We start from the raw sequence: 16,572 nt of genomic DNA on the forward strand, positions 1-16,572 counted from the left end.
ACAGGACTCGCGAAGATAGTTTAAAAGAAAGTTCAGCATGTTACGTAAAGATTTTCTGTTTCTTTTGGAATGTTAGAAAACAAAACACAAAACTTCTATACATTGACAGTAAACTAAATTTCCCACTTCAGGAATGCAAGCAAATAAGTGTAATTTTGGCATCTTAATCAAACAATACTCATGTGCTTTACTATTTTTTCAGCTTTTTTTGTAAAACAGTTAATTAGAAAATTCATGGGCAGCAATAATATTTCTATTTAGCATTAAAAATATCAAAATATCATTTTGATCAAAGAGCTTGCACATACTGGCAGATTAACCATTGCAGAAACATTTTGGTAACCTGAAATACTGTTGATTTAGGGTAGTGGTGGCAAACACCTTACACTGGGTGGTGGTCTAAGATTGTGTATATATATATATATAAGTCTCTACTAGTGGATAAGTAAAGAAGGCATCCGACATGGTGGTCAACACCAATACTCAAAATTTCTTATTTTAATGGAACCCATCTATTTTATATTTTTAATGGCTTTTTAAGGATTTGTTTGGTATTATGGCTTGCACTAAAAGAACTGTTGTACTAAAAGAAATTGCACTTTAAGAGTGGAATGCACCTAAGAGTGATTCTAAATGATATATCTATATATCTATATATAGATGTGTGTGTGTGTGTGTGTGTGTGTGTGTGTGTGTGTGTGTGTGTGTGTGTGTGTGTGTGTGTGTGTATTCCTTTTTTCTTTATATAATTTTTTGTGTATGTGTTTGTATATTATGGGTTTTGTGAATCTGTATTGCTTTTACTTTCTACATTAGTGTTTTTTTTAATGCAGCTGTACTTAGCTGGCACATAGATAGATAGATAGATAGATAGATTGCATTTTAAACCAAATTTCTCTCTGCTCCATGATGAAAGTTGGGTCTCAGTTTCACTCTGTGCAGCTATTTTTAATAAGAGATGATAAGAAATAATTTTTTGAAGAATTATACAATCTGCTCATGCTGTTTTATTTCCCACAGAAATGCCAGGGTCAGCGAAAAGATAATGCAGTGTGCCAAGTAAGTGGAACATACTGTATCACCCCAGAGCAGGATGTCAAAATACATCACTGCCACATTCTGGCCCGTGGAGCTACGCAGTATATCTCCTATTATGGTAAGCATGTGTCTGCATAGGCTTTTAACTTGTACAGAAATGTACACTTGATAATTTCTTTTTTTCTGTGATAATTGTCTATAAATTAACAGAAACAAATCAGCTTGAAACAGCTGGCTCAGAGATTCAGAGACTGTCCAAAGGGAGAGTTTAATGTAAGGCAATGAAATCTGTACTGTAGCTGTTCTATGATAATTAAAGTCATGAGATGAGTTTCTGCAGCTTTCTGACCTAAACAGGCAGCACTTTGCTTCAGTGGCTTAGTATTCCCTGACCGCACATCCCTCACTCCCACAGTAAATTATAGTGGATGTGCCTATGGACCCATGGCACTCTGGTTAGGGCATATACTGCTTAGTTCAAGTCATCTTACTGTAGAAGATAAGCAGGATAAGACATGGAGAGCACAGCACTGCAGTGGATCTGCTTCTGGGTGTTTTTTTTCTTTTTTGCTGTCTTTGATGCCACTGCATATTCTACAATTTCTACAATTTACAATTTTCTACAATTTCATTTAGCAGACACTTTTGTCCAAAGCATATTATTGGCCTGCATCTGGTGGCATTTTAGCACAGTGTCCCACACTTCTCAAGAATATACCTTCATACTGTTCTACTCATCCAAAAAAAAAAAAGATTCAATCAATAGTTCTCACTCTCCTCATAACTCAGTCATGTTTATGTCAAAGGCAACTAGTTTTATTATAGACAAGCTACTGAAATAGGCTGTGCTGGGTTAATTATTCTCCACTGATTATAAAGGAATAAACTGCTCTCCTAAATTAAAGCCAGCTTCAATGGGAATTATCACTGACTGCATAGAAAGTATAATATTACTCTGCAGAAAACATACTGCTGCATGTAATTTTGCAAGTAAACACTAGATGGCAGTCTTAACCTGCAGTTGTTTTTGGGAAGACCTTTACCTCAACCTGTCAAATGTGTTTGCTCTTTGGTCAGTCGTTTATTTTTTAGACACTGTGTCTTTTTTCTTAATTTCACGAACATGGAGACTTTACGTGTGCGTGTCAAGGTTACATTGTCTGTGGTTACAGCAATGATCGACACTGCCTCAAGGAGCACACTGTAGCTGTTGTCCAACGTGTTCAGTCAGCGTCCTAAACTGAGTGATGATACATTCGACTGTTGGTGTGATGGTGATGCTAAGCTACAAGGTTATTACTGTGCATCCTAAAGGAAACATGAATGTTTGTGCAAAAGTTTGCACCAGTGCAAAAAGGTGATGTTCAGATATTTCACCAGATACGTGAGGAAATTGACCTGCTGGTTTTACAAGAGGAACAGTCAGGAAATCATCAAAATGAGCAGTAATGAATGACTGTATGAAGGTGTATGCAATTTAGTGAAATTGTTGCTTAGCTGAGTCAAAGCGGTGGACCGCCCAGTAGACCAGCAGACCGACGCTATCGTTGTCACGGCTGAGAAGCAGGTCTTCTGGTTTGTGCACAGGCTCACAGTTCAGGCTTTTGCCATTAAATCACTCATTTTTTTTAATTACCAGCTCTCGAGTCGTGCTCCCTCCGGCTGCCCCTTTCAAATGAAATGTGATTAAAACAGTCCCTCGGCTGGAAAGGCTCATTTGCACCTAATATAGATATGAAACTGTGATATCAAAATGTCTGACAATAAATGACCTTGCAGGTTACTTTTAAAATCTAATTTATCTGCTTTAATTTTAACAGCAGCGGGTCTCCAAAATTAGTTGTGACTTGCATTGTACCTTTTAATTTCCTTGAAGAAGAGAACAGTCAGAGACGACAAAGAGAATTTACGTAAGTCAATCAATTTCTCTGTTTTGTTGCATGAACTTGTAGAAAGAGAACATTACAGCTATAAAGCTTGACCTCTTTCTTTTGAATAAAGGAGGCCCAGCTTTATAACATTAATTGTATAACCTTTACACCCAGCCACCCACTCTCAGGAGGGTAAAATGAGCCACATTAAATTACATAAAACCCTAAGTTGTGGCGTTTAATCAGCAGCAGCTATGTAACAGTAGACAGCTTCCCCGCAGCAGTTAGTTATACGTGTGCATAAAATTAATAAAATATACAGTTGCAGAATTTAAAACACATTTTTAATATTCACACGAATTGCACACTTGCATTGCACTGACAATCACAAGCACATGTGTTGTTAATAATTGTAATGAGCCTTAAATTCTAGCACACACCAAACTCAGATCATCACACTGAAGCATTAAAATGAGCTTAGGACATCATTAATTCACATACATGTTTTTCCTACTGTCACATGTCGAAATGCCTTCCACATAAAAACTAAGTTCTTTAGAAAAGACTAAATTGTTTTCATTGTCTATTTAGGTTTTCAAAATTTTTGCATTCACAAAAAAGATTCATGAAGAAAAGAAAAATTCTCCCAGCATGTTCCACTGCAGGTATGACTGAGATCTGACACTGACACTTTATTTATGGCACATTTCAAGCACTGACGTGCTTCAAAGTGTATTACGTAGGCAAAGAACGGCAATAGAACGACATTCAAAAAACAAAAATGATAAAAAGTAGAATGAAAATGTTTAAATTGAAGTAAAATATGACTTCCAAATTAGTTAAATGCCTAAAATGAAAATAACAGACAGACAGAGATAATCAAACCAGCAGTAGACTTATAGGGCAGTTAATCTGCAGTAATAATTTGTTGTAAGTTTCCACAGATGCAACAAGGAAAATAGACAACAGAATTTTTAATTTAGATTAGTAAGTGGCTATCAGGATGTTGGCTGCATCTGTGTGCAATATAATAGACTAGTAAACAACTTTATTAATCCCACTCGGATTCATTTGTGTAGAACAGCATGTTGTACACAAAGCAGTAAATTCAAAACAAACAAATCTTCAGAAAATATACCAGTGTTTAATCGAATCTATAGGAATGTATAATAAATGGTGCAGCAGAGTAGCTGAAAGCAGCTTGGTGTTGTTTGGCCGATCGGAAATCTATTTTGGCTCCAGATTATTGAGTAATTTATGAACCAGCAGCACTTTACTACCTATAGGGAGCTGGAAGTCACAGTAAGAATTTAAGAACAGAATTCATTTGCAGGCTCTCCTGTCAGTGCTCTGGTTTGGTATTTTTATTCAGTTTTCTTTTTGTACTCGCTTGTGTTTGTCAAAAAACAAAGATTTATGTTGTTAATGGCACAAAGTGCTGGAAAGAAATGTTTTTTTAAAATTGCATTAACCAGGGAAATGTTCCGTACAATCATCAATTAATCATGAATTTATTATGAAATCATTCCCAGTGTATGTTTCTCCTGATACTACTTGAAATAGTGTGTCATGAAGTAGTTTTAGTCTCTCACCCTGACGAATAAACTGAAGTTTGATTGTGCAGCACCAGGGTTCACTGTTGCTCCAGGGAGACTTCCAGCCTGCTGTCACTTGCAGAAGCTCCAGTCTGCTGCTGCTTCTGAGTTGAAACTCGGTCCCAGTCAGTTAGCAGACACAGTTCACGGAGTTATTCTAGCTATTCTAGTTATTCCAGCATCAGTTTAAATCCACTGCTCAGACAATTGTTTCGCTGAACCCTTAACATTTTTCAGTTATTTGCACCGAACTGATTCTTGTCGGCAATCCAGCATGACTGCTTATTTTTAATGCATTTTACTTAAACCACACTGAATAAAGAATGTACACTTTGTGGCTTTCAGTTAATTACAGTGGGTTGGCATTCATGCAGATTCTGCAGAGCTCCATTGTTGTACGGGAAACACAAAAAAACTCAGGTAAAACCCTGTGAGTGATCTCAGCCAATGACCTTGAAAGTAATTCAGATCTTTTCAATGAGTTCTCCTCCAGAGGAACAGAGAGGGATACATTATGCATGCAATCTATTATTAATGGTCTTGAGTCATGTTACGATCAGACATGGGCCCTCAAAAAATATCTCAAAAGCTTGATCCTTTGGCAGACTTGTCCTCTAAACATGGTTACATAAAATCAGCTCCTTCTGTGTTATGTTATTTATCATTCTCTGCAAATTCTGTCTTTTTCATTTTACTTTTAAATGCAACATTTCACAGGATTCCTGCACTTTTGCTCTACCAGAGTTTGGAGAAATGACACTTTTCCAGAAAAAGGCAAACAAGCATTGTGCACATTCTTTTCACAGTTTGGCTTCACATTAAATATCTTTATCATGAGCTGCATCGATGACTTTTTTTTATTGATCCTTTAAAGTGATCCAATTAAAACTCTTTGCTGCTTCTTCCCGAGAGTCCATTGGCTGACAGCTGTTCTTGGTTCTCCACGGTCCCGCCTCCATCTGTCAGGCACTGCGCTGCTCCAGCTCTGTGACTGTTGATGCGCTGTACTGAGATACTACTCCTTAACTTTAAAGACTGCTGTAGCCTTGGAGGGACTTTTCCTAAAACACAGAGAGAGAGATTTACGCATTATTAGTCAGCAGAGCTTGTGCGTAATCAAACTCTGGCGTCTCCAGTATTCTCCTCCACTTTTTCCCAAGCCCTCTTTTACAGTATGAAGTGCAGTTATGGCAAGGAGTAGCAAGTCAGTAGCGAGGACCCTGGAGGATTTGACGCTAGACTCGGGTTATGGTGGAGCCGCCGACTCCTTCAGATCTTCCAGTGCGTCGCTGTGCTGCTCAGAGGCACATGGAGGGAATTACTGGCATTTAACCGACTCGATGCACAGTCGACACAACAGTCTGGACACTGTCAACACGGTCCTGGTCGAAGACGCCGAGATCCTGGAGTGCACCGGGCAGTGCGTTAAACTACCCGAGCTTGAGGATGTGCCGTGGAGCCTCGGGGAAGTGGCGAGCGCACTGAGCAAGGACGAAGAGATGAGCCTGCCGACCCCCCCGCAGGACGTCCTGCTCCGGCTGTCGGCGCTGGTCAGCCGGGCCCTGGTCCGGGTGGCCAAGGAGGCGCAGCGCCTGAGTTTGCGCTACGCCAAATGCACCAAATACGAGATCCAAAGTGCCATAAAGATCGTCCTCTCGTGGACCGTCTCGATAAACTGCATCGGCGCGGCCCTCAGTGCCTTGTCCCTGTACAACATGAGCACTGAGGAGGACAAGTTCAGCCGCGGCAAGTCGGCGCGCTGCGGACTCATCTTCAACGTGGGGAAGTTCTTCAGGTGGATGGTCGACAGCAGGGTGGCGGTCAGGATCCACGAGCACGCCGCCATCTACCTGGCTGCCTGCATGGAGAGCCTCTTCCGAGAGGTGTACGAGCGGGTGCTGCGCAGTGCGCTGCTGGAGAGGGATAACGGGATTCCCAAGTTCACCGTGGAGATCCTGGAGCAGGCCGTGAACGGTGATGCAGAGATATGGGGGTCCTTGCAGCACTGGCAACACCTGATCTGCGGGAAGAATGCAAGTGGTGAGTTGTGAATTGCAGTGAATGCAACAGTTGCACTCAACATCCTGGTTTGCACAAAATCAGATGCGTATTGTGTCATCTTTTAGTAGATATTTACATGAGCACTGCAGACATGGATGCAATGGAAGGGAAGGAAGTCTCTCCTGCACCACAAATGCAACAAGAATTATGAGTCCCACAAGGATTTATATAGAAGATGGCTCAGATTTACTTGCTCCCAGAGATCCTACATGCTTACAGTGTCTCCATCGTTGAGGAATTTTAAACTGGAAGTGAGAGAATGTTCTTGTAGCTGTAGGAGCTGCAAGCAGGTGACAACTGACTGAGCAGATCATGATAACAGTGAGAGTGATCCTCTTATGGCCGGCTCACCTCCTCTGTTTCCTGTGCAGTGTGAGATTGGAGATGCTATTCTCCGATAGCCCGTCTTACACTGTTTCGTTCGTGCACAAAATGTTGAAATTGGCCACAATATCCAGCTGTTACTCTGAGAGCTCCCAGTGGAGGAGGCTCTCCCCCGCTGGTTTCCAACCCTGATGCCCTCTAGAGATGAATTTCATTCTTTTCACCCAAAGAGGAAGGAGGTCTTTTATTCTTGTGTTCGTTTTCAGATTCTGCTGCACACAGTACCTCCTTGGCCGCTTACTCACTGGCTTTCCATGGTGTTGAGAAACACTTCTCTGCGTGTGCTTTGACAGTATCTGAGTTCAAGGAACAAGTCTACTTGTATTCAGACTTCAGTGCCACTTAACCATCAATACATCAGAAAGCACTCTAACACATGTTTGCCCCTGTTTTGATGGATGTTGTAAAAGTGCTGCTGTGGCTCCTCTTGCAACAGGTTTACGTAATAAAAGGCCTTGGGGGGACGTATGTGCTATCATGCATTATGCAGAGTGATGTGAATAAAACTGAGTTATAGAGTGAGCTAGAGAAAGAGAGAGGGACAGAGAGAGAAAAAGTTAAAGAGACTCGGTGACCATATTGATGAATCACCAGCAGAAGCCTGGCATCATTAGAGGAGCACTTTATTTCACTGCTCCGCTCTTTTTAAAGGTACTTTTCAGTCGGCTTACCATTTCCAATGTTTATTTGCTTACAAGAGTTGAGGATTGTGAAGTTTTAGTTGCAGGCAGAATCACGTGTAATTCGTAGGGATGACAAACAACAGGACACAAAATTGGTCAGGAGGTTGCAAAAAAAATCTATCAGAGTTTAGAGTATTTCTGCACAGTATTAAATGTTAGCATTCAGTCACTCGGCATACTAAGACCATTTGGCATGCAGTGAGACTCCAGCTGTGGAAGAGGTGTGGCGAGAGTTCAGTGGTGCATTGGAGCGATGAATAGGATGAGATGCAAATAAAACGTCTGACGCAGGTGGAATGTTGACATAATGCTAAAGGCTAGAAAAGTGGCACAGTGCATGAAGTCCGTGTTGTGCAGTGAAGTGCTATACAGCTCATTAGATAGAGAATTGTGAAGTAAATATTACTCACATTAAAAAAAACAACTCTGTAACACCTACATTCAATACATTCACAATAACAATAGATTGAATGACTGGGAATGATTGGGGTTGCTTGAAGTGATGAACCGATGAATTATCAGCCGCCGCTCTGCTTCACAGAGCTGTTAGTCATTGTTTTGGCTTAAGGGCTCACAACTTTATTGTTCTGGTTCATTCTCATTGTGTCATTTCATGTCAGATTCTCTACCTGCTCAGCACCCAACAGCAGAACCATACAGTTAACACAGTGACGTGTTTAGCAGACGGAGACAAATATCTCTCTTAAGTAGTCTGTGGAGACAAAAACAGAGCAAAGAGGAGAGTGAATACTGACCAGGTAGCAGCAAACACAACTCCAAAATGAAGGGTGGTATGTTTCCATATTATCCTATCTGTTGAATAAAAACTGTTACTCATAGGGCACTCATTGAAATACTTTGAAATTTAAAATTTCAACCCTAGAGTGTTATTGGAGGATGTAAGACCTCTTTACTTTTGTGACATTTTTAAATTTTGATGTTGAAATTCAAGATCAATGAAGTTACCATGTATGGTTCCTTGCCCATTAGTGGGGAAAAAAAAACATTCTAAGAAATCTATATATCATCACTTAACTACTCAAATGTAAAATGTGTGAGTTTCGTCAACTAACAGTGGTTAGTTTTGACATTTCTACCACAAATATTGAAGAGGACTTAGCCGCAAGTCTGTCTTGTTCCAACTTCAAAGAAAAGAGAAGTTTGATACGTTCCATCCCTCTGCTGATTGGTTGAATGCCACGATGTAGTGTACTGTAACGTAGAGTGATCTTCGCTGATTGGCTGGGTGAAAACCACATGCTTCTCAACCTCACTAAGAGGCAGGACCAACGCCATATTTAATGTGTGCGGGAGTTACCAAATATGATCACTTGAACTTAAAAAATTATCATATAAAATTCACAGCTTTTTATCTGTAGCCCCTACAAGTGGCAAAAATGATTTAATATATAGTTATTGCAGGTGTAAGAGATGTGTGTCATAGTATTTTTAATTTAATTCAGGAAACTCCACACTGCAAAATTTCCTCCTCTGCCACATTTCTTACTCTCATATGGCGAGATATCTCAGAACACTGCATCTGCACTGACAGAGAGGCTGCGGCATCCTTTGTTGTCTTCGTACTCCAACCAAACAGCCAGTCAATCCGATAGTGGGTTGACCTTAACGGAGCCGATGCCTGCCAGATTGAACCTCCATATCACTCCATCCATCCTCCCTGCCTGTCCCTGCCAAGTGGGAGTAATTGAGGTGATTTTTCTACATTATGCTAACGCTGGTGACCCAACTTTGTCAGAAGGCCTTTATGAATATCTTTATTGCATCTCCTCCACCATAGCTGATTTCCATTTCTGTGCTGTCACAGATTCAATAAGGTGGTCAATGGTGTGGGTGTTTTCCTTTTGGAACATTTAGGTTCTGTCAAACATCCCAGTTGTTCTCTTTCGCAGATACAATAGCGCCGCTTTTTGGAAAACATGCTTATTTCCTTTCTTTAAATGAGATGTAAAAAGATTGATACCACTTTTGTGTGTGTACAGTAAATATGAAACTATAGATGGATGACAAATAAAAGGACAAAACAGCATAAAATGTTTTTCATAAGGTAAGCTGCCACCGTGTGCTACTAGAACAGCTGCGGTGCACCTTGGCATTGCTACTCAAACTCGCTGAAACGCTACTAAAGGAATAAAATGTCATTATTTCAAAATATATTCCTTCATTCGGTGTTTTGATGATGATGGACACGTAGGTCCAAAATGTCCCATAGGTGTTCAGATTGTAAAGATCTTAGCAAATGATTCCCATCATGCCAGCTACATGCCCTCTACAGTTAAAGAGGTGCTGGATCACTTCTGTAGGGGTCAAGGGTTCAGGTTTTTCCTTTAATTTGTCACCCATCTGTGCAGTTAGCTTAGCTTAGCCTTAAGAATGTAAATAGATAAAAATCCAGCCTAGCTCTGTTCAAAAGTAATAAAATATGCCTACCAGTAACTAAGATGATGCTTAAAAGTATTGTATTAAACAATGATTTGTGGTATTATGGTGGGGTTATGTGCTGCACAGGCTATAGTCTAGGAGCAGAACCTTCTTCAAATCCTGGCAGCTCAACAGATTTTGAAAGTCATTCCTAATGGTCATGAAATAGGTCCTTGAGCTAAGCTAAGCTAACAGGCAGTTATCTGTATAGATTTGTAACTATCGTCTGATCTAGCTCTCAGCAGAATGCAATTACCATAAGTTTGTTGTCACACTGGCATGTTTAAAGTTTGTTACTTACAACAGAAGATAAGTCCAAAAATACAAGCATCTCAGCAGTTTAAGGCTTACGTATTGCATGTTATGTAATAAGCATTGATTTTTTTCCCTTTGTAATCCATCAATTTTACAAAACAATGGAAAAAAGCTTGTTCTTTGTTGTTTTGTGAATTGATATGTCAGGCGTCAACACAACATCTATAATTATTCCATGCTATAATGTCTGTTCACACCTACTGCAGCATGCAGTTCCGCATTGGCACATCCAGCATATGGCAGGCCTCCCACACACCAGCTCAACACACACCGACTCACACAAACACATACACTTACATCAAGATGTCAGGAGCTCCTTTCACCATGTCTGACTCAGTGCTATTTGCAGGTGGGTGTTGGGTTTCCCTTCTTCTGTGGCTGTGGTATCCTGTCAGAACAGGAAACGGCTCTATATGGTGGGATATTTCTTATGGCTCCCGCTAGACCCGGGACACAGGGATTCTTTGATTTCCTTAATGATGTGTGCATGTCACAGAAAATGTCTAGCGGAATGTGATATCCTGTGCTCATGGATATGTACAACCCTGAGGATGAGTTTTTAATCACACTATAGGTGTGAGGTGACTTTCATGTCTGGGCAGAGCTGGTTTGAAACATTTTGCTCTGATGTCATTTAAACAAATATTAGTTTAAAGCTTGTTCCAAACCAGTTGTGTTTGTCTTTTTCACATTGACAAGTGGCCAAACATGCATGAATTGATGAACTGGATGCAGTGCAACAGTGAAGCTAAAGTTGATTTTTTTTTTTTTTTTTTTTTAAATCTGACTACATCAGGATATAATGTACTCTAGATATTAAGTGTAATTTGGCTCTATACAAAGCACACCAAGTGACCTTAAACTTGTGAGTAAATATGACTCATATAAAGCTGCTATAATTATGATGTGTGTTTCTGTTTGTGTGTAATGTGTAAGAGGTTGCTCGTAAAGATAAACTCACAGAGAATTACCATTCAAATGTGCAATTATTTCAACTCTGTGGTGTATCTAAGTATCTTTCAGCTTACTGTTTTGGTTTTCTAGTCAATGACTTTACTGTTTTGGTTCACTCATTTCTATGAGCCAGCTGTTTTCACCAATAAACCTACTGTGTGCAACATTCCAAACAAGTATTCATCGGTATACATAGTACAGATGCAGTATTGATGTATTTAACTGCTTAACAGCCAGATATTTCACAGGGATGTTGATGGAAACCAAACCAGGGCTAAAAGTGGAGTGAATCTTGTACTTAAGCCTGTCTAGTTACCAGTAGCAAGACTCTAGAATATATTGTTATTGTTGTACCACATGTGTGTATAACAATGCCTGAACCCTCCATGACAACACTCATGTGTTTCCTGAACAGCAGGTGTGATGCTCAGTGTGGTGTCACCATCTGCACAGAACCTGACTCCTCCTGGTTAATCCATGAATGAGTAAAGAGGTTCGGTGTGTGTGGAGCTCAGGAGGGCCCTGCAAACATTTCAGGACCATGGACCGTCCTGTGATGGCACTAACCTGTGACTCAGAGCAGCAACACCCTTAATTATGCATAACTTTAAGCATTGATAGAATTTACACGTATGAGCTATATTAAAATTCACTTCCCATATAGTTGACATGAACAAGAAATTAGCCAAAGAGACCAAAACCGTTTATTGCATCCGGCTACAAACATGTTTATTTCTGCTGGAAAGTTTGACATATTAAAATGGGGAATTATGGGGATTGATTTACTATTGGACTAGTGGCCATTTGAGGCATTGCAGTTTCAACACACTGGCATCATTTTTCAGCCACAAGCAATAAATCTAATTTATTATGGTTGTCTGTGACTGCAGCTCTGCTACTTAGCCAAATAAATGAAATAATACAGGAGCATAGGAGAGAATAATAATAATTATTATTAGTTTTTAATATGGATGCCACTGGTCATTATTCTCGTCATTTTAGCATGAAAAATAAACTAAAAATAATGTTGATTTGTTGTTGTTTTGTCATTCTCCATCAATAAAAAATCAACCATTTCATTGTAGAGGTGTAATTTTGTATTGACATTTATGAATCTTACAGCCAGAAATCCATCACAGAGCAGTCAGAGATACCAAATTATCTACCGGTGTCGGCAACAGTAGAAATTCAATGCATCTTTGTGGAGCTGTTGCCAGTAGCATGTGAAATACAACACTGTTGAGGGGTAATTTGAGGCAATCTGAACAACCGCCATGCTGCTCTGTGGCATTGTTCTCTGTTCACTCTTACTTTTTTCTCGTCTGGAAAAACCTACTTCGCTGTCACTAATGCACGCTCCTTTCGGCACAAAGAACACACCTCTCTGGGTCATGTCCAATGGCACTCTGGAAAATGTGGAAAATCACAGAGTGAAAAGGCACATTTAGAGAAAGTGGCCACACAAAAATAGCAAATTACAGCACTGAAGCACATCCCCTGGAAATCACAGCACCATTACAGTGTGAAGTGAAGGTGGGGTTTTCTTTTTAAAGTTTTCTAAGGTACAGATATGTGAGGAAACCAGAGGGACACTTAATGAGCTTTTATGTGATTGGATACTTTACTGTTGTAGGTTTTTTGCTGTTTTCGTGGTGCCTCATGATGGTGATAGAGTGGAGGTCCTATCCAGGTCTTTTGTTCTTTATCCAGCAGTTGGTGTGCGGTCGGTGCCTGGTGCACACATGCTGTGGGGAAGGCAGGCGGGCAGACAGGAATGACTGCGGTCTGCAGCGGTACCACTCTGTACCGGCGGAGACCAGTCCCCATTATGTCTGGGAGTGAGATATAACATATCTGTGTGAGGGAAACCCTTACACAGCAGCATACACTTGGGCACATAAGGCAGACACACACACACACACACACACACACACACACACACACACACACACACACACACACACACACACACACACACACACACACACACACACACACACACACACACACACACACACACACACACAGAGAGAGAGAGAGGGACACACACTCACAAAGCCACACACAGCCCAGGAGCAGATCTGGAATTAATTGTGAGTTTCAGAAGGGAGTGAAGAATGCTGATGTGACACTGAGTCTGGTACAGCGAAGGAGAGCTCCAGCCAAGTTTACTTCAGTTGATTAAGAGGAGATAAGTGATAGAATACAGTTAATTCTGCACCCAGCTGGCAACGCCTGCGATAGATTGTGGGTCATTTTTTTCTTGCTTTTTCTTGTGCACCCCAGTGGATTGTATAAAAGCTTTGTGTTGTAGAGTGTCACTCATTCCTGTGTGTGTTGATACATGCAGCTGGAGAACTGGTGTTGTCATTCAGCTGGTATATGACTACAAATGCCAGTTTTAGGGCGTAAAACGTTAGGGATCATCTTTTAAATGGCGATAATGGTGCAAATTATTGGCAATCAAGAACGACATTTAACTGATATTTTTAACTAATATACATTAAATGTAATGCTTTAGCAGCATTTAATAGCAGAGAACCTGCCATTCATAATGAGGCTTCTTCATTAATGAGAGTGACTATCACTGGAAATGTAAAATAGAAATAGGAGTGATTAAATTATCATGTTTATATGGGATCAACGACAGTTACGGCTGTTGTTCTCATCTATTTTCTTTATCTTGCTCTGATGTATCTCTTTAATTACCCACTAAGGTCCATATTAAAGCATTATTAATTGTTGTTTTACAGACACATGTTTAAAGTTTGTGGTTGTCTTCTAAGTTAGCCGCTAGCCATTAGCATAGCCTTAGTCACAGAGAAAGTAGCTAATTTCCTGGTGAGCTCTGTTTAAGAGACATTTCTGTGACTACAGACAGTGAGAAGAGGCTGCATCAGATCTAAAGTAGTACATTTTACTTATCAATAATCAGTCAATTAAAATACAGATAATGAGAAAAATGCCAATTATCAGCCACAATAATCAGCCAGGCTGATGAACGGTCTTTCCCCATAAAACATTCAGATGTTTGTTTACTGTATTACAGTAATATCATGAAAGGAAATTGATGAAGTCATAGTTAACTTTTCAGTCTTTCATGAAGAGTTAGCATCTTATCTGAAAGACACCACTTAACTCCGTACCATCATCTGCAGTACATGCTCTGTTACATGTGCTATAGAGAGTATTGTACTGAACTGTTATGAATAGTCAGAGCCACAACAAAATTACGACAAGGATCTTTTCCTGCATTGTTTTTGGTACAAAAAAGGTTTTCGTCACAGGTCGATCATACTGGCCTAGTTTTATATAATTTGGGCTCTAATTAGTATCCCACAGTTCAGGATCTTCTCAGTGATTATTCATTGAAGTCCATGTTATTAATTTTTGAAGAAAAAGAACATAAAATTACAATCTGGTCCAATTTAATCAACCTTTATGAACAGTCTCTACAAGGGTTAAAAGCTCAGCTGGAGGTGTTGCAGTTAGGGCTAATTTAGTAGATTTTTCTTATTTTCATGTTTAACCTTTAGTACCAGAATAAGATTTACTCCATTATAGCCCCGACAGCCCAGAAAGTGAACACTTATTGCTTCGAATCACTCTGCTAGCTTCCTGTTTACCCTCAGTGGAAAAGCTTTAGTATTTTTATCTCAGGATGGCATTATCAGGGGAGCTTTAGCTAATTTTATTTCTGTCTTTGGGAGAGCTTTGTTTCCCTCTGGACTAAATCTTCAGGGCAGTTTCAGTAAGCTTTCCCAAAGAGCAGATGGAAAGTTCACCTTTCTCAGAATTTGCTCTTAGCCAGGTAGACAATGAAAATATTCCACTGCTAGAACCAGAGAAGTTTAACAGGCTGCACCATGCAGCCAAATCCAGTGAAGCTGTGGCTAAGAATGAATTGTTCATGATGGAAGAAAAGCAGAGGGAGAGAAAGAGGCACAGATGGCAAGGATCAAAACAGGAAAATCCATAAGAGAGACTGTGGGTGACAGATGAGACCCAGACAAGCAATGTCTACTTTCTTATTATAGCAGGAAGAAAAGTCTGAGCAAACAAGTACCAGCAAGTGGATTAGTTGGATGAAGCATCAGTATCGACAACGTTTTTTCGCAGTTCTGAATTCCTTTTGTTGTATAGAAGGAAATGATCCCGTTTAAATAGCAGCCAGTCTGGCTGGAAAGTATGAAGGAGATACTGGTAAACATGCTTTGAACTTGTACACCCTGTTTGATGTGAGCTGAGCAAAATTCAAAGAAATTGTTCTGTCACCATTAGAAAAGTGATATGTGTGATAGAGACGCTACGTGTCGGAACACGTCTTGACACTTCTTGATTCATAGTTGTTGAACAGGGTACCAAATTCCAATATATTTACACAACAGACACAAGTACACACATACCTGCCATCAGCTATGCAAAAATCCGCATGAGCAGAGCAGGTTTCCAGCAAAACACTACTGTGATCAGCCACACTGTACTTGTACAGTTCAGGGTATATCTTCTCACTTGTTGTTTATTTGCAGTAACGCAAAGATGGCAGTCAGATTGTAGATCAGTTTATTCCTTATGAGAAACCTGCAGTGACGCTTAGTTTCCTTTGGGTGTGTGTGGTAATCTTCAGCTAATATTACCAATCAGGATTGCTGGTAGATTCCCCCCAAAATCAGAACCGGTCAATCAACAAATCATTGTGAAGATGAACTCTTATCTCCCCAAAAGAACTATTGAATCCTGTATAAGACAAGCTGAGATTAGTCCTGTGGGAAGAATGGATTCACTCATAGATGAGCTCCTACTTCTTATTCTACTGTTTATCAAACTAACTTCAGCTTCAGTTTCTAAAATTACAAGTGGATCACTGACTAGCAGAACTAAAATAATAAGAATTAGATGAGTTACAGTTACAGTGCTCCCCTTTCATTCAAAGCAGCCCTTAAAAATGCATAACTTTAAGGCTAAATATAATTTAGCTGGGTGAGTTATGAAGAAAATACTCCACATGCAGTTAGAAATAATGTATAAACTAGCTATAGAGACAAAAAAAAGTTTCTTATACCAGGCTGTAAACATGTCTTTTTCTGCTGTTGAATTGAGCATTTTAACATGAGACTCTATGATGATTGACTCACTGTCAGAGCCAGTTTCAAGGGGCCATTTAAGGAACTATAGTTTCTGGTGCATTGGTTTAAGCTGTTGCTCTTGTTACTAGCGGGTCACTAGGTGGTC

The 16,572-nt window shown here is 40.0% G+C and overlaps 1 protein-coding gene across 2 annotated transcripts in view; it reads left to right on the forward strand.

The window, feature by feature from the left end:
- The first annotated feature begins 5,467 nt into the window (after positions 1–5,467).
- Positions 5,468–16,572, forward strand: part of btbd11b (BTB (POZ) domain containing 11b) — an 89,453-nt gene continuing 78,348 nt past the window's right edge. For both annotated transcript variants that reach the window (XM_022189616.2, XM_022189617.2), the window contains exon 1: positions 5,468–6,544. In XM_022189616.2, the coding sequence (XP_022045308.1) occupies positions 5,692–6,544 (853 nt within the window). In that variant the 5' untranslated portion in view covers positions 5,468–5,691. The remainder of the gene's footprint in view (positions 6,545–16,572) is intronic.

Source organism: Acanthochromis polyacanthus, chromosome 8 (genome assembly GCF_021347895.1).
Source record: "Acanthochromis polyacanthus isolate Apoly-LR-REF ecotype Palm Island chromosome 8, KAUST_Apoly_ChrSc, whole genome shotgun sequence".
NCBI classification, from domain to species: domain Eukaryota; kingdom Metazoa; phylum Chordata; class Actinopteri; family Pomacentridae; genus Acanthochromis; species Acanthochromis polyacanthus.